This window comes from Gobius niger, assembly GCF_951799975.1.
Source record: "Gobius niger genome assembly, chromosome: 9".
Taxonomy (NCBI): Eukaryota; Metazoa; Chordata; class Actinopteri; order Gobiiformes; family Gobiidae; genus Gobius; species Gobius niger.
In genome coordinates this window covers 20,252,697-20,279,405 of record NC_136860.1, presented here as the reverse complement: position 1 = coordinate 20,279,405, position 26,709 = coordinate 20,252,697, and the positions used below count along the sequence as shown (strand labels likewise).

The 26,709-nt window shown below is 40.3% G+C and overlaps 1 protein-coding gene across 1 annotated transcript in view; it reads left to right on the top strand.

Moving 5' to 3' along the window:
- The first annotated feature begins 5,278 nt into the window (after positions 1-5,278).
- The window catches only part of nck2a (NCK adaptor protein 2a), a 29,302-nt gene continuing 7,871 nt past the window's right edge, over positions 5,279-26,709 (top strand). Inside the window, exons 1-2 of the mRNA XM_079562391.1 lie at positions 5,279-5,480; positions 25,306-25,547. Coding sequence (XP_079418517.1) covers positions 25,322-25,547 — 226 coding nt within the window. The 5' untranslated portion in view covers positions 5,279-5,480; positions 25,306-25,321. The remainder of the gene's footprint in view (positions 5,481-25,305; positions 25,548-26,709) is intronic.

The following is a 26,709-nucleotide window of genomic DNA, read 5'->3' as shown; positions in this document are numbered from 1 at the left end:
CAAATCTTTCAATTTTGTCTGTATTTGTACTGGCATGTACTGAGAATTGTCAGGACTGGTGATATTGTGGTGGTTGTGTGTCTAACTCGTGTTTCTGTTTAAGAGGAACTCTCATCTGACCTCACTTATGTCCAACAGTTGGGCCCCTCTGTCTGTGGCTGCACGACATGAACAGCTGAAAGGCTCTGCGACTCTCCACCAAACTCCCAGGCCACAAAACCAGCATTCACTGGGATCTGGATAAGACTTTGTGGTTATGGCAAATGTGACAGCTGTACTCATACCTCCTTTTACCATCTCTTTCTCACATTTATTCCTTAATCAATATTAATTAAAATTACATTCAAGTAATTTTGTAATAGCCTAATAAAAGGAAACATCAAGTGATCAAGTGAACAGATTGTTTCATTTATAAATTATCTATTTGGACATAATCTTAAGCTGTTGCCTATTTTGATAACAAGGCACCTGAAACCAAATAGGTCCATTTTAGGGCGGCCCACAATTAATTGCAAACCTGTAAACGGTAGACTTCCATGTTCTGAATTGTTTGACGTGAAATCTTATCTCAGAATGGCGTCAGGGAAAAAGTGTGTTTAGATATTTCTCCAAAAGCGTGCAGACCCTATGTTAGCCACATTCGTTTGAAAAGACCAGCTGTTCTTAAGCGAGGTATGGCCCGGTTAGTCCCAGGATGAGAGACAGCTTTGGAATTCCAGGTTCTGTAAGCTTGGCATGTCAGTTGTTCTGTGATTGGAGCATTCGTTCATGGATCCAAAGGGTTCAGTCTACCCCAGGACCGCTGTGAGACGCATACACAGCGAGCAGGGAGTCAATAAATAATGGTCCTATCAACAATCTCATCAAACTTGGCATGATTGTTCTCGTGAGTGTGTGAAGGTGGGCGTTAGTTGTCTCAATGTACATCAATTCTTTGTGCTGCACTGAGTTGCTAAAGCTAAACTCTGGCTCTCTGGATGGAGAGGAAAAGTTGGCTTCTGTTAAAAAATGTGAGTCCAGTTGTTTGGTGTTAACTTTAGTTTACAGGATTGATTTAGTCCTTTGCTTTGCAGTTTATACCCAAGTGGCTGAGAAGTCATATTGTCAAACTTTAGCATTTAGAAAATTGTGGATTTCACATGGAATGACCCCTTGTGAAGCTCTTTGAAAGCTGTAAATAAAATTCATGCAAATGTCAGCAGTGAACCAAATAAGAAAGTGGTGATGTTGTAGTTACCAAACACTTGGATTCATTGCCAGATAGGATCACATATTCAAATTACAAGAAGCATTGCACAGCTTGGCGCTTTGTGCCTCACAGGCTTTAACCCTCGTTAAACATTATCTTTTGGCTTTGACGGAGTTCAATGTTGCAAATAAAAGTTAAATTTGACTTAAAAGTCAAATTTAAACCAGATCCCTGGGGTTAGAGAAGCATAGTTAGTCTTTAGTTACCTTGGGGGAGTTGTAGTTTTAACTCGAATTATGTGTTATTTAATTTTCTTTTACTGAGTTTGTAACCTTTGACTTTAACGATAAACCTTTCTCGTACAGTCAGTGCATTTCTTGGAACTTAGAGAGAAACAGTTTGTCTTTCAAAGTATACTACCCATGTGCTTTTATCCACTCAAAACTAGCTTCATAGCCTTCATCAGTAAGGAAATTGAGTTATATAATCCCCAATTCTCTCACAAAGAGGCCGGTCCTGTGCTTTGAATACCCTCGAGGGCCATCATGTGAACATACTTCAGGCAAATCTGTTTAAATGGAATAAAATGGTTTCTCTCCAACCTACTCTTCTGTGCCAACTTCTAAATCTAATCAGATTGTTTAATTAGATTGATTAATGTGATTTCTTATGATAAAAGCAAGCTTGTCAATATATTTACACTGCTCTGCTGTTATAATTGTATTTATCATTTTTTTTGCCAGATACCTTTTTTATTGACCGAATCTCTCTTCTTTTCCCACAACAATCATACAGAAGTGCTGCACATGAATCATTCACTCATCAGTCGCGCACCCACTTCTATCCATTGCTGCATGACCACCTTGCCGGGCAAACAAGGGTGAAGGGGTTGAACCATCGACTTTTAGGTCTGTCTCTGTGTCTTGGCATTATTATATTACCGGTTCTAAAAGTTTGTTTAGCCTCAATGCAATGTTGGCTTTTAGAAAAAAAAAAACACTACCCCTGGCTTAAGGTAACATGTTTGGGCTGTTGTGCACATAAAAACTACCCCACATTAGCATTAGTTGTTGGGCAGTGTATTGTAATTGTATGGTTACCATTCAGGCCTCTGAATGGTAACCATAACTGGGCAACCAGTTTCATCACATACATCAACACCGTGCATCAGGGGGACTTAAGACAGTGAGCTTTCCTGCCAAAATAAACTTCCCTTTTCATCAGGGTGGTAACTATAGCTGTGTGTGTGTGTGTGTGTGTGTGAGAGTTTGTAAGAGAGAGCTGCCCAAAGGGAGAGAGTGGGCAGGGCCGGCTTGAAAATGGAAAACATCCAGGTTATAGTTACAGCAGTTACAGTGCTGACAAGTGTTACTTAGCCTTCACTAATAATAAGTCAACTTATCCATGGGCTCATAAGGGAAAGAAGCTCTCAAAATATATTACAGCACTGTTAGCTGAAGGTCCAGGTCAAATGTGGAGCGAATTTAAAACAATCAACACTGTCCTGAGAACTTAACAGGCTTGTTCCCAAGCAAAAACCCACGGGGTAAAAGAAACAAATGAATTACTAACAATGTACATTATTTTCCAATAAGGATTCATAATTATGTCCAGTTATAACCCAGTTATTATTTTTTAATATGTACTGGTGACACAAAATACCAATATTTCTTTCAGAATTTTTAAATTATAGCTCAAGTGATGCCCTGATGTTTCAAATATAACTAATGAATCAATGTCTGATATCTAATATCTGCAGTGAGTTACAGATAGGCATGCAGCTCAGGCCTTTCTAATTACTCTGCGGTCAGCTGTGTAAAAACCGTCTTAAAACGTAAACAAATGGACCCTTCCTTTAAGTCTCCTCCTTAATCAGATTCCTCTGGTCTGTATGTTAGTCATTGTCCACGCAGGCAAAGAGTTCAGTCCTATGTTGCCACTGAAATGCTTGAGTTGTCATTTGGGAACAGCGCGTGATGGTCACACGTGACTTCAAGGTTTGCTGAGAGCTGAACCATTTATTCAGTCAACTTTTATGTTTCGTATGATGCTGTGGATGTGTTAACAAACGTGTGTCCAGCCACTACAAGTCACTCACTCACTACTCATCTGTGAAAGGGGAGTGAAGTGTCTTGCCCAATGACACAGTGTCAGCATGCACCAGTCTGAGCCAGGATGTGAACCAGTGACCTTTGTGTCTGTGCTCTAAGCCGCTGTCACCCACTGCGCCACTGTCACCCGCTGAGCCACGGTCACCCCATGTCCGTTGTTCAAAACATTTGACCTTTGACGTTTCATTGACTTCACTTCTGTCTTCAGAGGAGCAGAGAACTTGTTGACTTGATCAGCCTGATCAAGGTTTCCCAAATTGTACTACATAAAATCGGCTTCAAGGACTGTTTACTGAATTGAGATAATTTTATTGAATTGAGTCAGTCCTTATTTAGAGTTACTTTGGTCTTGGATTAATTCTATTTCAGATCTGTCTATTTCTCATTTGTATCTGTAGTCCTATTTAGATCTTATCTGGCAATACCTGATTATAGCCTCTCTTTTTTTTTTTTACTTCTGAAAAGCAGTTTAACTGCACTTCGTATTTCATTGGTCTTGCATATTTCATGAAGGAAGAATCAATTTTTAAAATTAGGCCAATATATTTTCAATTTCTTTCCGTAAAAGAAAGAAAGTAAACATCTCAAGCACATTGGAGGCGAATTATAAGGGATAATACGATTTCGGGAGCTACTTTTAGTTGTGTGGACTATTTTTTTTAAGCATCTCAATCGATTGATCTTTTTAGACAAGGATGTGTTTGTGTTTTTGGTTTTGGAATTACAAGGCCCTATTTTATTGTTTTTATACTTTATTGTCCCCGTAGGGAAATTTGTCCTCTGCATTTAACCCATCCTTCGATGCCACTGGGGCAACCCGTAAGGAGCAGTGTACACTGTAGGTTTCTCCTCTATGGTTGCTCTGCCCCCTTGTGATCTGACATGAAGGTGAGCTTTAAGAGTAGACGAGTAGGGTTGTTTTATCAGGTCCATAACAAAACAAAAAAAACAAGACAAAAAAAGTAGGCCTATTTGACAAATGACCTTGCATTTACACATAAGCCACCTCCAATACACATAATGAACATTCTCACTGCATTTCTGGTGTAAGGACAGACATGTAACACAGGGAGGTGCTGTAAGTATTCAAACAGCAATATAAAACTTATACAAAATAAAGTAGCCTCACATTATTTGTTTATCTTTGAATAGTTAAAAAAAAAAAAAAAACTTATAAAAAATCTTGTAGCTCGTTTACTGAACCACGGTCTGGGCAGATCAGGGCTGTGTTTGTGAGCCATAGCTTCTGATTTGAGAGGCTCTCTGTAACTTCACTGTCCCCACTGTGGTCGGTGAGGGGCGACACACTCCAGTGTAGCAGCAGCAGCAGCAGCAGCAGCAGCAGCGTGTGGCTTTTCCACTGCGTTGCCGTCCTGAACTGGTCCCGGCGCTGCTGACGTCACTAAAGGGGGGTCCGGACCGTGAAGCTGCCCATTAAACAACACGAGGACAGCGGAAATCACCTTCAAAATATTCATGAACCAGGTCAAACAGTTGGGGAGTCACAGGCAATGAGAAGAATGTTAAATAACCAACAAACAAGAGGTGACCAGCTGCATGTAGGCCTATAGGATAATATGATGACCCATTTTGAATTGACTCTATTCTATAAAAGTGAAGTGTGCGAATGTAGGCTGGATTGTACAATGCAACTTATTATCCTAATGTCAGTAAAGACTACAAGTCAAATGTGTGGGATCAGGGAGGTGAACAGTGGGATCTTATTAACATTAAGTTCTAAGACTGATATCTGTCCCACCAAATTGTCTAAATTGGTCCCACTATGTCGTTTCAATTTGGTCATGCTATTGCAACGTTGGTAAACTGTTGTCAAAGGCCCTAGTTTGAAGTAACAATGTGATTAAAGTGCAAATAAACAAGATCAACCAATGAAAACGGATCAAATCAAATTCGCGCTCGGCACAAAACAAAGATTTTATTGTGAAGGCGCGCTGCGGCGCGTCGCTGCTCCTTGACAGGAGGTTGATGTGGAGCGAAGCAGCCTGAGACAGAAAAACAAGCGAGGATAGGTCGTCCCATGTAAAGCCTTTGTAAACGTGTGAGTGATGTGGATTTAAAGTCACTTTTCGTTTTTGAGCCAGCCCAGATATTTGTGCGCCACGAGAGTTTCTGTTTTTGAGTGTCGCCGCTCGCACGTTCTCATTGGAGTGAACACTAAGGTAAGCTGTGACCGCACATGAGCGTGCCTCACTGAACTGCGCGACTTTTCTAACCAACATATGTTTTGCTTGTCGTTTTGGTTGCAATTTTGGCCTGACTTTTACGTTTACAAACAGTCGTAAAAGTTGGGAGTAAAACGGTGGCGTGCTCGTCCCACTTTCTCCGTTTGTCGCTGGCTCTTTGTCCACTCAAATGTGGCTCACTTGATTGTGCTAAAACCTCGGGTGGCCTTTGTCCCGTGTGGATAACACTCTCACTGTCAGTGAAATACGCTTTTCATTTACGCAACCAGTGCTTTCAGATATTTCCACTGATTTGAGACTCAGACTGGACATGTTTGCAGGCCTTTTAGCCTCGGCTGTGAGAGCGGAGCAGGTCCTTATGCCAGTCCTGTGTTTGCCGAAGCAATTTTGTCCAAAAGCCCTGTTGTTATGATGGTTTGTTCATCTTTTTTTCATTTTTGTGTTCACTAATAACGACAGAGACCATGTACTGGGCGTTTTAAAACTACTTACACGTTCACAATGAAGGCATCTATTATGTGAGTACATTTGGAGACTGGTGCCACATGCTGAGCTTGTCACTGTGTCTAGTGGCGCTTGTGGGTAACTGCAGGTCCTCTATATTTCAACTTTGTGGCCAATCGTTATCCGTAACACTTGCTATCAGGAGTTACTGCTTTATGTTCCTCTGATACTTTATGTTTAATAAAACCACGGCAGTGCAGGTAGTTCCTTAGAGTCTTATGGCACACCTTTCCTCTGACACGCCCTTCTAAGAGCTCCATGGCGCGCCTTTCTGGGACAAGGTTCAGGTCAACAATGAAACTTCTAGGCAGAGGTTATAAAAATCTTTCTGCTCAAATGACTTTCTAGTATCGACTTATGTCCATTACTCTTTATGAAGAATGTGGTTATAGAGATAGCTTATGTAAACACCTAAAATACCAATATTTTGGCCCCAAAATTAGACTCACCAAATTCAAGACTATATAGTCCTATATGTACAAAACATTATTTCCTGTTTGTTTTTCCCACCTCCTCTGTTTAGTGCAGTGATTTGCACTGTGTGAACTGTGAAACTGATTTGTTTTGACACATATTGGCCAGTGGTTTCTCTTCTGAGGCATTTTAGTCTGGCTTTGTGATATTTAGAAAAATTCAGATTCTTGTTCTTATTATTCTGATTCTTATCTTTCAGAATCAATATCAGATTTGTTTTTTATTGTCATTGTCAGCGAACAGCTCCACAAACTAGGATTTGGTTTTACCACAGTTATCCAAGAGATCATATAATTCATCATTGTGGTAATTTATTTATCAATGTTTGGCACACAATAATCATACATTTATTATGATATCTTGATATGAATTATTTACTAAGTTCCAATTTAGGCCATGCCTTACTCTTCAACATGTAAAGGGAGGTTTATATATTTTATAGCAACTTTTAATTTAACTCATGACAATGTCATTGTCATTGCATATTTAATTTACTAAAAGCGTACGTGATTTTAGGTGCTCATTATACATGCTTTTATTTATGAGAGTAAGAGTGTGTAAGAGTTGTGTTAAGGAGTATTATGGAAACAACATTTCTGTTGCAAAGCGGAACCATGTTCAGGAGATGGGAATATACTCTAGGGATCATGACTGTGGCAGGAAAAGGGACACCTTTTTGTTACAGTAGCATCTGATATGGGTTATATCATTGGGGTTTGTAGAGCATCAATTGCGTTTAAGTAGGTTGGTATGACACAATATCAGATGGAGCGCTTTTGCCGATATCCACATGATTAGGCTGAAACCATAAACCAGGTCAAACATCTGTACTTTGACAATAAAAAAAGCAAATCCTGCTATATAATTTCCTTGCACCTAAACACAAGTCTTTAAAATGTTTTTGTGTCATCATGATCCCACAGCCTGTTGACTGACTGGCCCAGCACACCATGCCCATGCTGGAAATCATGACATGAAAGGGCAAGAAATGATGAACATGTAAAATGAACTTCCCTGACTAATTGTACTGAAACTGTGTATCTGTACAGTCAGCGGCACGTCCTGAGGGATGATCAAATCAAAACGATGCAGCGATGGCGTGATGCATTATAAAGTACAACACAGTTCAGTTTTGTGTCCACTCTGGGGGCTGTTTGATATTCTTTCAAATTCAGTTTCAATTGGTTCACCCCTAGACTTGTAATCCTTTCACCAACCCTGTCTTTTTTGCATTTCTGAATCATACTCTTAACTGAACCAACAGTGCGCTGGCTCTGTCCTCGTGTCACCACTGGGCATGCTGCCTAATCCTTCTGTTTGACACCGAGGGAAAGGCGATGAATACAAGGGGCAGTATGGCAATGACTTTACACTGGATGGAGTACAATGATGCAGTGTCCCTTTCTTCAACCGGACGGTCAACAAAGCCTGAACTGTGGACGTTGTCTGCAAATTTGTTTATATATAATATAGATATATATGATGTTGTGTGTATATAGGCTTGTCACGATAACAAATCTGAAGTTCGATATCTTGAGGCAGGAAAGTATTGCGTTAAATGATATTATTGACGCTAACGATACTGGATACACTGTCAACTCTCAGGCATAAAAATGACAGTAAACCTTTGTTCTAGAAGTTCATAATCAATCATAGCCTAAAATACCACACAAGTGGCAATAAACATGAAATATAATGTGACACAATATGCTTCAGTTATAAATCAAAGTTTTACAAAGAAGAAATGGGGGAAATGTTAATAAATGTACAGAAGATAAATACCGAACCCAAAAATATGTAGTTTATCTGTTATACGTTGAACGATAAGTCGATATAGTAATTATCGTGACAGCCCTAGTGGTATATATTTAGTAATGCTCAGTAGGACTACATGGAAGTAAGGGAGTTCAGTTATTTTGTCATTGTCATTTGTCATTTGTCAAAATAACTGCAAGATAGAGCAGAGATGAAATGTCTCAAACAAATGACAGCGATCTAGAGACTTGTGTAAAGCCTTTATTTGGCTTCTCTTAAAAATGTTCAGTAATCTTTTATAACCTTAGTTCTGCAGAGCTACAGTTGAGGTTATACTAAGGGCAATGATACAATGACATGTTGCCACCAACCTGACCAAGTCTCTGGCTGTAGTTACTTTGAGGTCACAGGTACAGTGTCGCTGACCTAATTTTTGGTCTAATCTTGAAGAAGGCCTTGGTGGATTCATTTGAAAATGAAGGGAGTGGAGGGGGAGAAGAAGAAAATGACCTGTTAAACTGTATTAGGCCTATTCTCAATCTGTGCATCCAAGAAACAATGTTGCACTTTACACGCTCGACTTCACAAGTTTCTCAAAGTGGTACACTGTAGTCATTATTCATTCATGTCATACTTTGTGGTAGTATGCAACTGTTGTAGCCACAGCTGATGAAACTGAGCTCGGCCACCACCATTTACTGACTCACCGGTATTCGAGTCTTTCCGATCACAAGACTCCATTTTATTTGTGAAAGCTGATTATGGCTTTCACAGTAACCTTTGCTTGTTTACTTGTGTTCACATGATTTCCAATATGATTAGCCTACTGTATGTTGCTTTCAGTCAGATGGAAAACTTCTTTGTATATTAAATCAATATATTGAGGCTTCGTGTGATACGGATATCACGTAATTTTGCGATACAATATTAATTGCGATATATGGTGCTGTTCTAATTTGTATTTAGAAGTCAAAGCAGCAGGCAAGGCAAGGCAAGTTTATTTGTAGAGCACAATTCATACACAAGGCAATTCAAAGTGCTTCACAGTTGAAAACAAATAGAATCAATAAAAACATCAACATAAAATTAATCAATTACAGTAAAAGGCGAGAGTGCAGATAAATACTTTCAGTCATATGCATTGGTAAAAAGAACTGTTTTCAGCCTGGATTTGAACATTGTCAGATTAAGTTGTGTTAAAATGTTTGTGTTATCTGTTGGCTGCCCCACTAGCCTTAATGCTCTAATTGATTAAATGAAGTGGACATTTTCTAGTTTGTTTCTTCAGTTTGACATGCTGTGCACAAACACTGTTACTCTTCCACCCACAGCATCGAAAGACTCGGCTTTTCTCTCTTTCACTGTGATCTTCTCCTGTTTTCCCCTCGATGCATCCTTCACATTCACATGCCACCGTCTCCGGTCCTTCTGTGTTTTACACTGAGAAACAGTCCTCAACACTGCTCTGCAAACTTATAACCAGCTGCAAAAACTAATGGTTTAAAGACTATGACATGTTACTCACCAAAACCTGTCTAGAAAGCGGTGTTGGCACCTGCCTGTGGTGGATTGTAATGTGTTCTTCTGACAATTGAGAACAGCATTAAAATTGTAGATGACTTAAGTTTAAGTAGCTAACCTGCGAATTACTTTGAAATCAGGAGTAAAATCAATATTTAGAAGAATATTGATCATCAGTCGCGCCTGCACTGGTTTCAGAAATATCACAATTGCATACAAGAACAGCAATTAATTGTCTTTTCATAACAATCTTTCATATCAAACCAAAAATGTTCACTATAGTTGCCTGATATATATCCTGCCCACTATATTTTATAACTGGTGGATTTTGGCAGTTGCCTTCCTGCAATCGATTATTTAGTTGTCAATTTGTGGCCCAACAATCAAGCCCCCTCACTGTCTCCAACCACCTCTTTTGTGTCAACACCGCATCGGCTTCTCTCACCACGACTTTGCCCAAAACGTGTTCCACTCTCTTCTGCTGACATCATGTCTGTTTCTGTACCTCCACTGCCGCAATCATTTCAACCTTGAGGAGATAAATGCATAATTAATGTGCCTTAAACCATAGAGGATTTGGAGGATAAGGATTGGCAAAACAATTCCTCTTTGATAATTGAGAGGATCTCCCAGTGTCGTCGTGTCTGCTGAGGCTTGCACTGTGGGCAGGATCACTGTAGTGAGACTCGGCTTCAGTGAAAAATGAGACGCAGGAGGAGAGGCTTATCTCAATGTGAGGCCAAACATGAGATTCTGTAAGGGGTGCCTGCTCCGTGCCAGCTTTGTGCCAACAAAGGTTATTTAGTTGGACATAGCCTGTGTTTTATGCTTGGTTTGCTATTGGGAATCTCTAGCTAATGATCACCACTTGTATATTCAATAAATTATGGACCACAGCTCATATTGATTGGTCCTGTAGGTGTGATTGATGTGGAGGTGAGGTGGCTTTTAACTGTCCAGCTGTTTTGATCAGGTTGTGGTTAATAATTACAGGGCAGCTGTGACTACAATAGCACTAAAGAGTGTGGAGTGAATGAATAATGAAGTGTAAAGCATCTGTGTTCAGAATAGTGCTATACAAAACTGTTGTTTTTGGTTTCATGTGTATTCTTAATTTGCATTCCTTGTGTTTTCTTGCACATATTACACTCATTGCATTAGAATTTCTGCTATAATCCATGTCTGTTCTTCAGCGAGGACACGTGACAGTTTTTCCTGAACTTCAGTCAAAATGAGTCTTGGCCATCTGGACCTCAGTCTGGCTATGTAACTGATAACTCACAACCAAAGTCCACATGAATCAGTGCTCTGAGACAATCTATGTAAAACTACAGTCATTCTGCAGAATAGGACATGGTTAAAAGGTTCCCCACCGAGCTTTGGCCCAAGACAGCCCTCAGAAACGCAAATCCTTTCACATTAAATTGCACTAACTGCTTGTATTTATTTTCATATTTTGTTCACTTTTTCTATCAAGCCATAGCTGGATATATATTTTATATTTCTATTCTAGTCATTACCAGGGCTGGGTACCATTAAACGATACCAGTTTGGTATCGAGAAAAAAACGGTTTAGGTGCTACTGGTATCAAAAAATTTAAAGTATCGAAATAAAAGCAGGTACCGCAAAGAAATAAAAAATCTTTATATTCTAGTTTTGATGCTGTTGGTCATCGAAATTTAAAAGAAAAACAAATGCGAATATTGGGGTAAGTAATTGAAACATTTGGGGGAAAACGTGGGGAAACAATTGGGAAAATTTGGGGAAAATTGGTGAAAAAACACAAAGAGGTGGGCAAAATTCAGGGAAAAAAAATATGGAAAATGTTAAAAATGGGGGAAGAAACAAGCAAAACTTTTGTCATTAAAGGAATTTTCTTGGTTGTTTCACTTCAAACAAGCATGATACAACTCCAAAAGAAAGGAAATGGAAGGAAAAGGAACATTATTTGTCTGTTTTATGGTTCTAAATGACAAATAATTTATATTATTAGTATAGATATAAAAAAAATGTGGCGTTCAGGTATCGAAAAGCAAATATTGTTAAAGTACTGACATCGAAAACATTTTTTTTTTCTTATACAGGGGTATGCACAATAATTTTTACTCTAATCAGAACCCTAATCGTTCCAAACTGAGCGTCAAAATCCAATGATGACAGCTTCCATAACTCAATAGTGCCTCTCAAAATGAAATAACAATTCTGCCACTATGACATCATGTGCACACCCTCCATTGGTCTCTGTCCTCTGTATTGTTAATTGCTTTGCTGAATGGAGCAACATGATAGGCTTTTTGTCTGATCCATTTCTTCCCTGTGTCTTCCACTCTCTTCACATACACACATTCAGCCAGAGGAAACCTTGCTTTATTTATGAGCTGTATAGCTCCGTGGGGCTCTCAGGAGAGATGAAGACTGCACACACTATTGGGCTGCACTTCCTCTCTCTTCTCATTTGCCCTCTGTGAGCTGCCTTGGCACGCTCGCAGTTGTCTGAGCGTGACCTCTGTATGCCTCTGAGCTGCACGGAGAGACCGGCAGATCTACTGGAGCTTCTCTCTGTTCGCCATGTGACACTTTAGATGCACCACATGAGAGACGGAAAGGGGAGCCCTTACTGATCAGGAAAAATCCCCCATTATTTTGCGGCAACAATTACCGCAATATAATGGCTGCATTGTGAATTCAATTAATTTCTTATCAGAGTCCTTTAAAGCAGTACTAACTAGAGGCCATAAGTGCCACTGCAGGTGTCGTAGCATGTTACGTTTTTTTTACTCATTAATTGTCCGTTAACTACAACGAGTAACTACTACGCTGACAAAAAAGACAGAGGAAGAGAGGGATATTGTACATCCAATTACACAATGAAGCTACTTTTTTTTTTTCACTCAAACTTGGCTATAAATACTGTTTAATCCCGCAGTTAGCTTTGCCCGTTAGCCTGTTAGCTTCTTCGTCGTGATTCCATTAGTGTGTGTTGGTGACTCCAACCTGGTGCAGGAAAGTTGCAAGGTTGGTTTTCTGGCCAGAGACACAAGGGGGGAGATGAAAGACCCCCCAATCATTCCAATAACACTTGTATTACCCCCAGAGGGACTACGAAAAGGATTTATTAAGGTAAACAAGTTACTTCGTACTGCTTTAAGTATTCCGCTTGTATTCTAAGGCTACTGCATATACATATCGCAGTAGATTTCCTCAGTGTCAGTGTGGTATGCTCATCTTACCACAAAATGATGTAACACCGGCAAACTCTCATGAGGCAGGACCCGTGCTCTTCTCAAACATTGTTCCCATAGTCTTCTTCACTGAGTTTGACTTAAATTTAGACCGGTTTGTATCCCCTCCGGAAAACATGGAAAATTCTTGCAAAAACATAAATAATCAGAGCATGGTAATAATTTCATCTCAATTCCTCTTAGTTTTTTTTGCATATGAAGTTGCATCACAAGTTGTGAGAAAGACATTGTTGTTTCACAGTGGAAAACCTACATTCAAGGCATTATACTCAAGCACGTCTAACTGCATGCTTGTGCACCGCATGGTAATACTGAAACTGCACAGTCATTTGAAAGCAATGTATATTTTTCCAGTAACAGCGAGTCATCTAGTACTCGAGGGGGTTGTAAGTAAAAGCAAGCATGGATTTTCAGATTTGGATAACCAAGAATACAGCACTGTGAATTTAGACTATTGCTATTTGACCTATTTGGTTCAGTGTCAGAGTGGTTAATCCTTCAGCCACTGAGAAAATGGGATTGGCCTGGATGACTACACTCACCATTATCCAAAGACCTGCAGCTGAACTTCGAGTTGTTTTCTTAATCGTGGGATTTTTGGGAGAATAATGATCCGCGCTTTACTCTCCCTTTGTCCCATTATTTAATCCGATTTGTACTTACTCATTGTCTCGTGAATGTGATGTTCCGATTCACCAATTTAGTGCAGGAGTTAATTTGATTGACCTTGACGCTGTCTTTTTAAAGGTCAGTGATTGAGTCGAAGCTGCGGGTTCATCAGGTGGGCATGCCATTGTTGCAGCACCGCAGCGCTTGTCTTTCTCCGGAGGAACCCCGAGGTGACGCCTGATCAAAGGGAATAATTCATCTAGCCTGCGCTGAGGGAGGGTAGAAGGGAGTGCTGAAGAAGGTGCAAAGAGTTCTGGGTGAAACTGCAGTAAGGTTACAGTCAACGTAACTTTGTCTTTCGCGCTGGAGGAAGGGGATTCATGACGCTACAGGGTTTCTGTTTTTCTGTATGGGGCTAACTTCCTTTTTATGTCAACCTTTCTCAACTCCTCAATGTCAAATATACTAGCGATTTGTCTTGCAGTGCCCGTGAAAGTGTAGCAGCACTGTTGTATTGACTTTATAAATGGTCAAGTGCTGCTAAATATTGACTGCACTAAAGATAAGATTATACACAACATTTACAAGTGTCTTTTTTGTCACGGTCAATGGTTAACAGAATTGAGTTACGTCACGGAAAAGGTTGTAAAGTTTTTGCAGAGGGTTATCTAAACCATTGATTGGAAAATTAGATTAGAAAAATATGATTGTAGACTTTGCAGTATGATATTGATGAAGCATGCCCTTCACATACCTGATAACAAAAACTCTGGTCTAAACAGTATCCTGGTTTACATTTTCTAAACATCTCAAGGAAAACTACATGTACAAGAGCATACCAATACGGCTAATGCCATTGGCGTTTGCTTTTCATTCCTGCTTTTATCCTGAGATATGTGACGTGTTTTTTTTTTTTGTGGATACCTCTAGGGCTGTCTGTAGTACATCTCTGTCTGGATTTCTTACCTCTTAAGGTGCAGACACACTATCAGTGGATTTTGTAGTTTCCCTCCCCTGTTGCCTCATTAGGAGAAATGCTCTGCCTGCCATGCATTGCTTGAAGCGGTCCTTCAAGATCTACGGTAATGTAGATTACTCAGACTCAAAAATGGTAACTCTATTGCCGCATTGTATTATTAGTGTCCTTTATTACAAATTCAGGTTTTTTCTGTTTATAAAGCATGTCAGTGAGTCAACTTCTTTAATGCAAAATAGAACAACTCAACCCTTTTTCCCTGAAATGCCATGTATTTCAGTTTTACACCAAGAAGTGGGAATGAGCTGTCAGGCTGGTGAGGGAGTCTATCGGCCAAAGAGATACAGATTTTCACAGGAAACTGTCTGTCTGCACATCCCAACATGGGATTTTCTGATTGCACAAACCACACTGAACTTTTTGTTTGATAGATCTGACCGCTGGCCACAGAAACACCCGTCCAGAGCAATTTCCTAACCCAGCCATGAAGCGCAATCATTTGGCTTGTTACACACAATTCTTCCTTTATCTTTGGGGACAAAACATGTCAACAAAACAAAAGGAGCGTGTGCTATAAAGTGACATTTTCATCAGGCTCCTTTTCGCCCCTGGAATACTTCGTGTGTACTGAAATATCAACACAGATGAATACTGTAAATGAACGTGTGGCATCTTTTTTTGTTTATATAAATCACCTCATCTCCATAATTTGCTGTGACCACAACATTTCTCAATCACTTCACGGTATTTTTCATCATCATTATGAAGCACACAATTTGTCATGAGTAATCAAGAAGACTTGGCTTTTCGCAGCTTGTTTTCTGGCATCAGATTACGATTGAAACATCTGGGTTATAGGAGTGCGCTAGGTTTGTCCTTGTTTCATCATAGTTCCTTCCTATCTTCTGCATGTGCTGCCTTTTCCGCATTTGTAATTGAGTTTATTGTGCTTGAGGCTGCATTTCAAGTCAAAGTTTCGGCGCTTGTCACTTGGATGGACAGGTTGAGGCTGTATCAATGTCAGCGCAGCATCTGTTCAGAGATGTTTGCAGCAGCTTTGTCTAAGTGTCATGGGGTTTTTGAGTGATTTTTGCTAGAAGTGAAGTTTAGCAAGTTTCTCTGAAGTTCTCTTGGCAACTTCCTTCATAATGTCATCAACTCTGCAATTTCTTGGAGGGACGTGAGACGGCCAATCAAAAACCTGGCGAGATGCCACACCGCTCCGGCGTGTTGAGCTTTGATATCGTCTTGACGATGCCAGCTTCAAAGAGGAATCAGGATTAAACCAAAATAAAGTTTACACCACGATACAGATCATTTGAAATTCTAGCTCCTGGGCACCTTTGTTGTTCGCCCTAGAAATGACCCATTTCTCTCTCAGAGAACATTACCCCAGGTTGTGCAGGCTTCCCACAATAACAAGTGCAGCCGTAGCAGGAGTGTACACATCAAAGCGCTACATCTGGCCCGCTGCACGTTACTCTGTTTGCCTTTTGTTGTGGTGCCACGGGACATAGCTGCACACTTGTCACAAACATGTGGTAAAAATAGAAGCCGTCCCACACAGTTTACTTACAAACAAGCAGAGGAAATAATATAAACACATCAGAGGAGGGGAGTGTCATAGAAAATGGCTCATGGCTGTGAAATGCCTCTTGTGTCCATAATAATGTGTCTTTCTGGGGAATTAGACTTTTACAACAGGGAAGGCTTCAGTAGTTGAGCTTTTTATTTAGACTGAAGAATTTTTCCAAATATCTTTATTGTTTGCGATTTGTTTAGCAATTTGGGTTGCACGTTGGCACAGTGGTTAGCGCTTGTGCTTCAAACAGCTAGAAGGTCCCAGGTTCGATTTGATTTTCTGTGTGAAGTTTGTGAAGTTGGGTGGGTGGGTGATGGTCAGAGGGAGCGTTGGGGACAGACGGGTAATCTGAAGCTACATACAGTACGTAGCTAACCACCACCGAGTACTGAGTAAATGTAAAATGCAACTGGTCGCATTGGTCATGTTAATCGGTCAATAAACCAACACGTCGCCATTGTGGAGGGTTTCGATATTAGCCTATCGACACACACGACTGATACCACGCTATATCAGTCGTGTGTGTCGATAGGCTAATATTGGCACCTTCCACAATGACGACCTGTTGGGTTTTTTGACTGATTTAAAAGGGTTATGTATGTCGTTGTTAAAAATATTTTAATACACATTGAAGTGCCGCGCCTTCACTGTTATTCTGTTAGTCTGGACTTCTCTTTTCAGAGGCTTTGAGGAACCCTTTGAGGACTTAAAAATGTAAAATTGGTCATATGATGTTGATTACTTGCAGCAGTGATCGGGCAATTATTCAGATAACAATGTTCTCGGATTCTACATTACGATTTAAATTGTATCATGATCCGTGCACTTTGATGCTTCTGTTTTGTTCCACTGCTGCTGTGACTCACTCAGAGCATGATAAGACTGACCAACGGAAAGAGTTGGTTGGAGAAAAGTGTCTGTGTTTGAGCAGAGAGCTATGTTATACAGAAATACAGAATCACAGGGATCATATCACAGTTTTATTTTTGTCATATCGCCTCCTTGCTGCTTTGTCCTCTGATAAGGGGAGCCATTGTTTTAGTAGCTATTGTGAGATTAATGCTATAAATGACTTGTTGCTTGCAGTTTGTCTTCACTTTAAAGGCCGCTCGGACAGGCATGAATGTGTTTCATCTATAGAGACACTTTTTCATTGCAAGCGTATTCACTGCACTATGATCGGATAAAACTTTGAAGCAACAGGGGTTTTTATCAGCTTCAGTTAAAGTCATCTCTGAAAATCACTGAACATGATCAAGTTTAAACTCATTTCTCATTAGAACGAGCTGCAGTGTTTTTGTTATCCTTTTCAAATCATTAACCTTTTTAGACGACTTGAGAGAGAAATATTGGAAATCAAAGGATGGGGGATAAAGTCACATTCTTCTGGGACCGCCCCATCTGTGTTCACACGGCCACCCAGTGAGTGTTGTCATGGAAACACCCTTAACAATTTCACCTCCACTCACTGAGACGAGGGCTGGGGCTTTAACCCAAAACCAGGCGACAAGATGCTCAAGAAAGAAGCTTCTTGTTTAATTTGGGGAAATCCATGAGGTCAGTGATATAGGCTTATTGGGTCTTGTATAAGCTAATACTCGGTGTTGGCAAGCTACTATTGTAGCCACAGCCGCCTTTGGGGTAGACTGATGGAAGCAATGGCGCAGAATGCAGCCTCATAGGTGGCGGATTAATCTAATTGTGATTAAATTTGGGGTCAATCTCAATTATTGGCCAAATAATCATGTGGCAGTAACAGCAGCTGGTTTTAGTAGAGTAGGCCTACAGGATCCATAAAATGCAAGTTATAAGTCATTTGAAAATCATGATAGATCAACATTGTGAGAAAAAATGTGATTCATTTTTATTTGCCATATGGCCCAGCACTACCACAACCAATCAAATTCAAGTAGATGAACTTTTTGCATTAGAAAGGCACATTCCAAATCTGGACAGACAAGAACTGACCACTTGTAAGTCGGTGCTTCATCTGTGAATCTTTGCTTTTAATTTAATTGTATTTATCCTTTATTTATACAGGTTTGTCCATTGAGACTCAATGTCTCATTTACAAGAGAGACCTGTTTCAAACCTATCAATTATAAACTTTATTGTTTGTTAAGGTCAAACTATGACGTAGCCGGTAGTAGTCTGAATGCAGCACAGACAGGTTAATCTGTGAGGAGGACTTGTACACTGATAGTGGCTGTCGCTGCTCAGTCTTGTTCCAAATGCTCCAGACACTCGTTGGCTGCAGAACAGTTGTATGGGAATGGAGTGCAGCGGTGGGGGCTCTCACGTCGGCTGAATACTGCCTTTGACCCGAATGCCAAACACAGAAAGCAGTGCCAGCCGTTTTCCCCTTTAAACATCCCCATTTTTATAATCCTCTTTCACTTTCTCTTCTCTTTGTGCGCCGCTGAAAGAGCCTGGGAGCTTAGGCCTCGGTAAAGGGACTTGTGAAGTGGCGTTGCAGCCAGCTCAGCAGTCCTCCACTCATCCCCTCTCTCTCGCTCACTGCCTGCGCCCCTCTCGGTCTCTCAGCGGAGGAATGGAGGGGTCAGAGGGCCAGTGGCTCTCAGGCTGCTTCCTTTTAAAACTCTCTCCCACACATCTTTTGTGTTTGTTTGTTTGCACGATCATAGCAAGAGAGCTTGACTCGGCCACCGGTGCATAGTAAGATTAACAAAGCCTATATTCCATATTTTTAATAAAGACCAAGAAATGAATTGGAATAGGCCACGTTTTTTGCATTCTGAGATATGATCTTACCTGAGTTTAGACGAGTTGATGTGATCCTGTCTGGTCTTTGTGTGTGCGCTCAGTCACGCAAAAAGACCAAAGATGTTGTTAGCGTTTCGGTGAAGTTAGAAGCGACCAAGCTCTTCCATGTTTTCCCTATTTAGCCTGAGCAGTTACACGATCCAAGTATAGTTACACAAAATGAAACATGTCGATTTCCTAAGCAGATAAAAAGAGGTACTATATTGTAAGGCGTAATAACACCTTAAGGGCACTTCAACTTTACTGCGTGGATGTCGAAGTGCTCCTAAGGTATGGTAAGGTACCAGTACTTCAACGATACTTGGTTTTCATTACCGATACCTGAACAATACTTTTCCGATACCTGTACTAAAATATTTGTGATCTATTACCAGAAAACAGAAAAATGTTGTGTGGAATATCTGCAAATTTGCAATGTACAGTTAATCTCCAATATCAGGAAATGTGTAGAGAAAAACACAGGGGAAAGAAATGGGGAATAAATTGGGTAAAAAGGAGGAAACAATGGGGGGAAATTGGGAAAATATTAGTAATAAAAATGTGGAAACCATTGTTTTTTAAAAAAATATATATTATTAAAAATATAGGGCAACCTTTTGTATTCTTAAAATATTTACCCACATTTGAATAGTTGCAAATACAAAAACACAAACGCTGCTCTTATTTAGGTAGTACAATACTGTTTGCAAACAATACAATATCCTGTCTTTATGGGTTAAACACACTAACCCTGTAATTTTGACTTTACAAACATGTTCTGAAATGCCTGTGATTATTGTTTTATGAAACCAGTTTAAACCAGTTTTCTTCAAATCTTTCGAGAATCTGATGTCTGTGCCGCGATGTGAGCGTTAGTGTTACTTTATGGCCTTGACGATCTCCGAATGCTGACCTGACGATTCTCTTATTTTCTTTTCACTGTACCAACCCCAGAGATTTCAACTTTTTAATTGGCCAGTGTTGTAAATTCTGTTAAGTGGGTAAAGTTCTACCTGGGTCTGCCTCTGTAAGTAGCCTTCAAGGGTTTTATTAGCGTGGGCTGTCTCTGAAAACGCTGCAGCGGACACTATCTGCCAGCTCGCTCTACATGAATGGCCACAGAGGGAGAGACTTGATTTAGAGTGGCGTTCCCATCACCCGGCCTAATGAGCAGGGTTGTCAAGGAGACGGGGAAATTGGTACGATGGATGACACGAGGTGAAGTGCTTGTGCTACTATGAGGGCTCGACCAATTTTCACGAAAACAGTCGCAAGTCTGATGAAATCCCTCTGACCATTTTGGGATTGGATTTATTGTGTGCTGGTGCGCAGTGCCGCAATAATGTTTCAGTTCTTAAAGTACTCTCTTTATTATGGCTTGTTCAAGTGGTAAGTACATTTTGGTGTTTTGTATATATGTGAGATTTAGATTACGCTGGGAAAGGTGACTGTGTGTGATTTTTCTGGACGAGGATTTATTTTTTTCATCCAAAACATTTAAGAGAAAATTTAAATATGGACTGCTCAACTAATACAACAATCAAACGCATTTACGAGCATGTTTTGTGGAGGTTTTCCACATAAGACGACCTCATGGAGACAAAATATAATTAGTTCTTTGTATATTGCCGGCTTTGTAAATTTGACTGCACTTATGTCTATCTTTGAAAACCCTGCAAATAGTCTCTTGCTATTTCTACCCATTAAAACATAAGCAGTTGCACAAAACAAGTCAACAAGCAATATACGTATCACAAGAAACCAAAATACTATATATTACAACATTACCAAGTTCTTCCAACTGAGATTTACGTTTTTCCTCATGATTCCAATACAATTCTAATTTAAATGTATTGGAGCTGCACTGTGTTGAGATGGATCTGTAAAAATCGCAAAAATAGTGTCACAATATCCTAGACAGTTATCGGATATGACCCATTTTGTGCAGCCCTACTGAATTGGGGACTGCAGTAAAACAGCGTGAGAATACTGAACAGCACATCCAATAAGTCGACCTGTAGTTTACTCATCCATCAGTCGTCCTGCACCAGGAGGATTAAACTCAATAAGAGCAGGGGGGGCGAGGCAGGACTGATGCAGGAGCGAGCTGTAGCCTGCGGCAGATCGAGGCCACGGCACGCTCACATACCTGTATCTGTCTGCTCAACAGCTGATGTCACCAGTTTGGCAGTGCACTCAATACTCGCAAGATTCCTGCCTTGTTTTGACAGTATTTGACTTGTTTTAAATCACCATAGCTATTAGAGCGGTAAACACTTTTTGTGGTGTTTTCACTGAAAACTTTGTATTCGACTTGACCTGAAATCCGCTGTATTGCACAACTGCACCGTTCCACCTCCTGCATGTCCTGGTCTGAGCGCGGGAGGAAATCCAGTTTGACAGCTTTACTGACGGCAAGCTGAGACACATGTGCAACAAAAGCTGAAAGAGGCGGTTAACAGTATTAACTGATATAGTCCCATATGGAGGATGCAGAAGCAATACCTTCACATGGACACGACTGCGTGAGCAACATGTCAACAGGATGTTTTCCAGGGCCCAGGGTGTGTCCGCACTATTTTCATTGTCTTTTAGGATTCAAGTAAAATTAGTTACTTTAGAGGTCAAGTTTGGATGCCTGTTTGATGCCCAGGGACAGCATTAAAGGTTGTGTCAGCTCAAATAAATGATGCAAATCTAAGAAATGGAATAAAAGTTTCATGGTTCCAGAAGACAAATCTTTTGCATTGGCTTCCAAAAAGTATTCTTCACATATCGGTATTGTAAACCAAGTATCATTTAAATGCAACGGTACCCAGCCCTATTCATTGCCCAAATACTGATCATATTGAGTCAAATATATATATATATATATATATATGTGAAATTGAACCCGGATTATCTGCCTCGGAATCTGAAGTGACAAATCAGATTCCAGGTCCCTAGACGACGTGCTCCTGAATCTGTGAACTGTGTTAATCTCATAGCTGTGCTCAAGAACAAGTGAACAAATGGGAAAGTAAACAAAAAGAATCGGAGAACGGAAACATGTCCAACAATATTGATGATGAAAGTGGATCACGCTGTTTACCATTTTGAGATCCGACTAGAAAAACATGCCAGACTCGAGTGTATAGTACATTCTTTCAGCATAAAAAGGCATTGTTTTTAGTTTGTTATATGGGTGGCCTATGCGGACATTAACTCCCAGATTGTCGTTTTCTGTTCTGTTCGGTCTTTAGAAGCGGGCCACTCTATAGGGAAAAACAAATGAGTTATTTCACATCCGTCAGCTGCACAAAAGCCTGATTCCTGCCTCCCATTCTGTATTCCAGTCTCCTTATCTTCTCAGGGCTCAGTTTCGTGTGCACGTTCGCTACTTCCTTTATTTATTGCCGTGATCTCATTTCCAGCTGTAGACTTGGCCCTGTGCTAAATATAATCTGGATTGCTCAGATGGTTTTCATACCACAAGGACTTCCACGGTGCACAATGGACTCGCATCCCCAAAACCGTCCTAATCACTGTCATCATAACCTGTTATTGCGCCGTGAATGTTCTTGATGTGTTATCAGACGCACTCACCTAAGGCCCAGTGAAATGGGGCACGTAATCGACTACTGTCTGGTCTCAAAAAACGAATGGCACAGGCTCCAATAGGACACAAAATGGGGGTATGCATTGATTTTGTGCCTGGTCTGTACATAGAATACATGCATAGAGTTCAGTAGTTGTACTTTTTATTGAAAGCACAACTTTTTATTGAAAGCACAACTTTTTATTGAAAGTACAACTACAGCAATAGAACGGCTTGGTTAGGCCGCTACTATTACCACTATTACCACTGTAGTAATGTTGTAGTTGTAGTAATGAGTATTTTCTCACAAACACATACTCACAAATCTAATCATGATCATAGGTTGTGGTTTTTTGTGTTTTTATTTGTTGTTTAAAGGGACTAGATGCAATTTGGTCATTTTTATACTCACTACTGCCACCTCAGGTCTTGCGTATAACTGCAGGTTCTATATTAAGCTCGTGCATGACGGCACTTCGGACCGAATTAACAACTTTTTGAGTGACAGTGCAGGATTTTGGAGGCAGTTGTGAACAGGTCTGAGCTCATTCTACACATTAGGACATTACTGGAACATGGAGGGGGAAGAAAATACATAGTTTTAGCATTTTTAACCTCTGTATAATCCCGTCTAATCTGTCTGAGATTTATACATGTATTGCTAACTCAAGCCTAAAAGAAGCTTAAATATGTGCAGAAGTTCAGTTTTAATCGTGATTTATCAAGTTTTGTCATGCCTTGTTTTGGTTTGTTTTAAGTTTTGACGTAATTTGATGAAAAACGGGGTTAGTCCATTTAACCTCTTAACCCCCGCCTTAATTCTCCAGTTCAGCTTCATGCCTCATTTGAAAGCTAAGACCTGATCTTTTTCCTCGCATTGTTGTCGCATTGTTGTCATTTTTATACACGTTTTTTTTTTTTATTGCATTTTTGTTGGGGTTTCGTCAAGTTTTTTGCCACATTTTTATTGTTTTGTCACTTTTTTCTCACTTTTCTGTTGCTCTTTTTTGGCTTTAATTCTGGGTTTTTGTCACACGTTTTTGTCACTTTTTCGCCAAATTTTCATCGCCTTTTTGTCACGTTTTTGTCGCTCTTGTTGCATTTTCATCCTTGTTTTTGTCTCATTTTTGCTGCTATTTTGACACTTTTTTTTCAAGAAGCTTTTAGATTTGGGTAAAGGCAAACTAGAGAAAATGTCCTTTGTTCAGGTGGTTGTTGGAGGTTAAAGAAGTGACAGAGATCATCCATTTTTTCTCTTAATTTCCTTTTAAAATCCAAAAAGTTATTTGTGTATCCGATTCTGCTGTCTGATAATAATGTGTTGAATCTTGCAGAATTGTACAGTTTTGTAAGACGGAGAAGCGCTCGGGTTAAAAGCGATCTTCAATTTCCCCTAATCTCCTGCACTCAACAGATTAGATTTTGATCCCACGGCAGCCACAGCCACAAACTTGTTTTCAGCTGAGCTTATGTATGTAGCCGTGCAGTCTCATCACCAGCGCAGGGCTAAGCACAGAGTGGCTGGATGAAACTGGATTAATCTGTAATTTGACATGCGACCAAATCTATCTACAGGCTGTAAAAGCAGGTACAGGGAGTGGGTGATATTTTACAATGCCATACCCTAGATAACAATGAAAGGCGTTTATTAACCAATATTCGCCTTGTTGGTCTAGTTACTCATTCGTTGGAAGACCTGCCCCCTAGTGGTTGTTTTAGATTCACAACAAAAGTCATGCCACCTGTTCTTCTCCATCTGCAGCAACAAGGGACAATGGCAAAGGACAGAGCTATTATGCTCTTCAGCTGGAAGTGTCCTCGAAACAAATAATCCATGCATCCACTTTCTTCCGCTTTATCCGGATTCAAATAAAGGGAGCCGTTTTTTGTTTTGCATAACTTGTATATTCAACCGAACCTAAAACATGCACTGGGTTAACCTCTTACCCCCCGTCTTAAAAGAGCTGCTTTAATCCAGTTCGGCTTTATCCTAATTTAAAAAGCTTATCAACTCAAGCTTGCAGGTATGGGCCGGAATAATATCCTCATTTGAAAGCAAAACTAATCGGAATCTTTTCTCACATTTTCTCACATTTTTGTTGTGTTTTTATGCCTCTTTTCATAGTTTTTGTTGTGTTTTTGTTGCCCTTTTGACTTGTTTTTGTCTTGTCTTGTTTTTTGTTTTTTTATGTCATTGTTGCTTTTCAGGCACATTTTTGTCACTATTTGTTTGCTTCTCTGTCACTTTTTTGTGGCTTTTTTGGTTGCTTTTTTTTAAACACTTTTAAGTCATATTTTCATCGCTTTTTTATGTTATTGTTGCTGTCACTTTCACTCATTTTCATCGCTATTTGGACGCTTTCTTTTCTAAGAAGCTTTTAGATTTGCATAATGCCAAACTGGAGAAAATGGTCTGTTCAGGTGGGGGTAGGTAATGGGTTACATCCTGGGGTCGCCCGCTCCTGTCCTGACTGGTTTCTCCTGCAGCGTTGATAGATGGGAGGACAGCTACACCCTCTCGTCTCGAGCTACTATGTGAAATAAAATCAGCGGAGAGGCTGATTCTTTGAGTGTACTTCAGTATTGATGGGACCTGTACAGAGTATGGACCATTCCAGGGAGTACGCTAGGCCACATTAGTCAACCTGATGAGTTACACTTAGCTCATCAGGTTTACAAATGCTGTAAGCCTTTGGGGGGAATATTATAAAGGGGCAAGAAAGTGCACCTTTAACTGTAGTATTTCTCTTGGTAAAACCAGTGAATCTTTGGCTCATCGTTGTCTTCTTCTCTACAGGGGGACTCCATGAAAGATGACAGAGGAGGTAATTGTTGTAGCCAAGTGGGACTACACGGCCCAGCAGGACCAGGAACTTGACATCCGAAAAAACGAGCGTCTCCATCTCTTAGACGACTCCAAGACGTGGTGGCGGGTCCGGAACGCTGCCAACCAAACAGGCTACGTCCCGTCCAACTACGTGGAGCGCAAGAACAGCCTGAAGAAGGGCTCGCTGGTCAAGAACATCAAGGACACGTTCGGTAATAGGCATCTCAACATAGAGGTCTGCTCTGTCACAAGCTGTCGCTGTCCCCTGAGTGTTTTAGTGAAAGTGGAAAATCCCCCCACTTCCTCCTCACCCCCTGCTCCCTGCAGTCGTAAACAGTGACCCAAAGAGCGCTTAGGAGGGAGCTGGCCTCCATTTTCCCACCACACTTAAAGTACTCTTACATTGGCTGCTACTGTGTCCATGGGGACCGTTTCCCGTCTGCAACACTGAGATGGGGAAAATGCAGTTAACGTTAATGTAGCCGTTCTCTAATTCAATTATGATGCAATAGAATCCAATCAACAAAGAACATGAAAATAAAGGAAAGAAATGAATGAATTAGAGCTTAACTGGCAAATGGCAATGACTGAAATTATTTACGTAGCGCATTATCCTCCATAAAGAACAAACTAACTCATGTATACTGCCAACAGTACTGCAGTTATGACCTCTACAAACATGTTGTGAAATGTAATCAAAATATATAGTGCAACAGAGTGTGAGAAGTAAAATCGCTTGATTGGGTCAGCTCTAATTTACAAGGGATGAAGACATTTTAGTGATGCATAAATGTAACTGTAATTAAGCCGTAATTGCAGACACTGATGACGTCTATTCTCCACGAAAGTCCCAGCTGTGGAGGGCACAAAGGCGACTTTGCTAAATGAGATGACGCTGGTTATGGATATGGGATAGATTGGGGTTGGCAGTGCAAGAGATGGATCTTAAATGATGATCTGGCTCCACTTTGCTTAAACAAGCGGAGCGGGGAAGTGATTAGGACTGAACAACTTTGGAAAGATATTTAATATGCAATTTTGCAAACACTATTGTGATTAGGTTTGACATTTATTTTTCCAAACGAAGATTTGTTTTCTGGTGCACAACAAGTTCAATAATCTTATTCACCAGCATTTCAGAGAAGACTCAAAGCCACACCACGTAGAATTTCATCCAATAAATAAAATTGAAATACAACCAGTTATTTTATGACAGATGTTTTATCATTGAAAAATACTGCATAAATGTACACACATGAGCCTTTGCTGTGAGCGGCTCAGCTCTCCTAAGACGTGACTGTAACTTTACCGGGAGTGGGTACGTCTCCAGCTTGTCTCCATGGAGCAGAATTTGAGATTTGGATAGACTAGGCT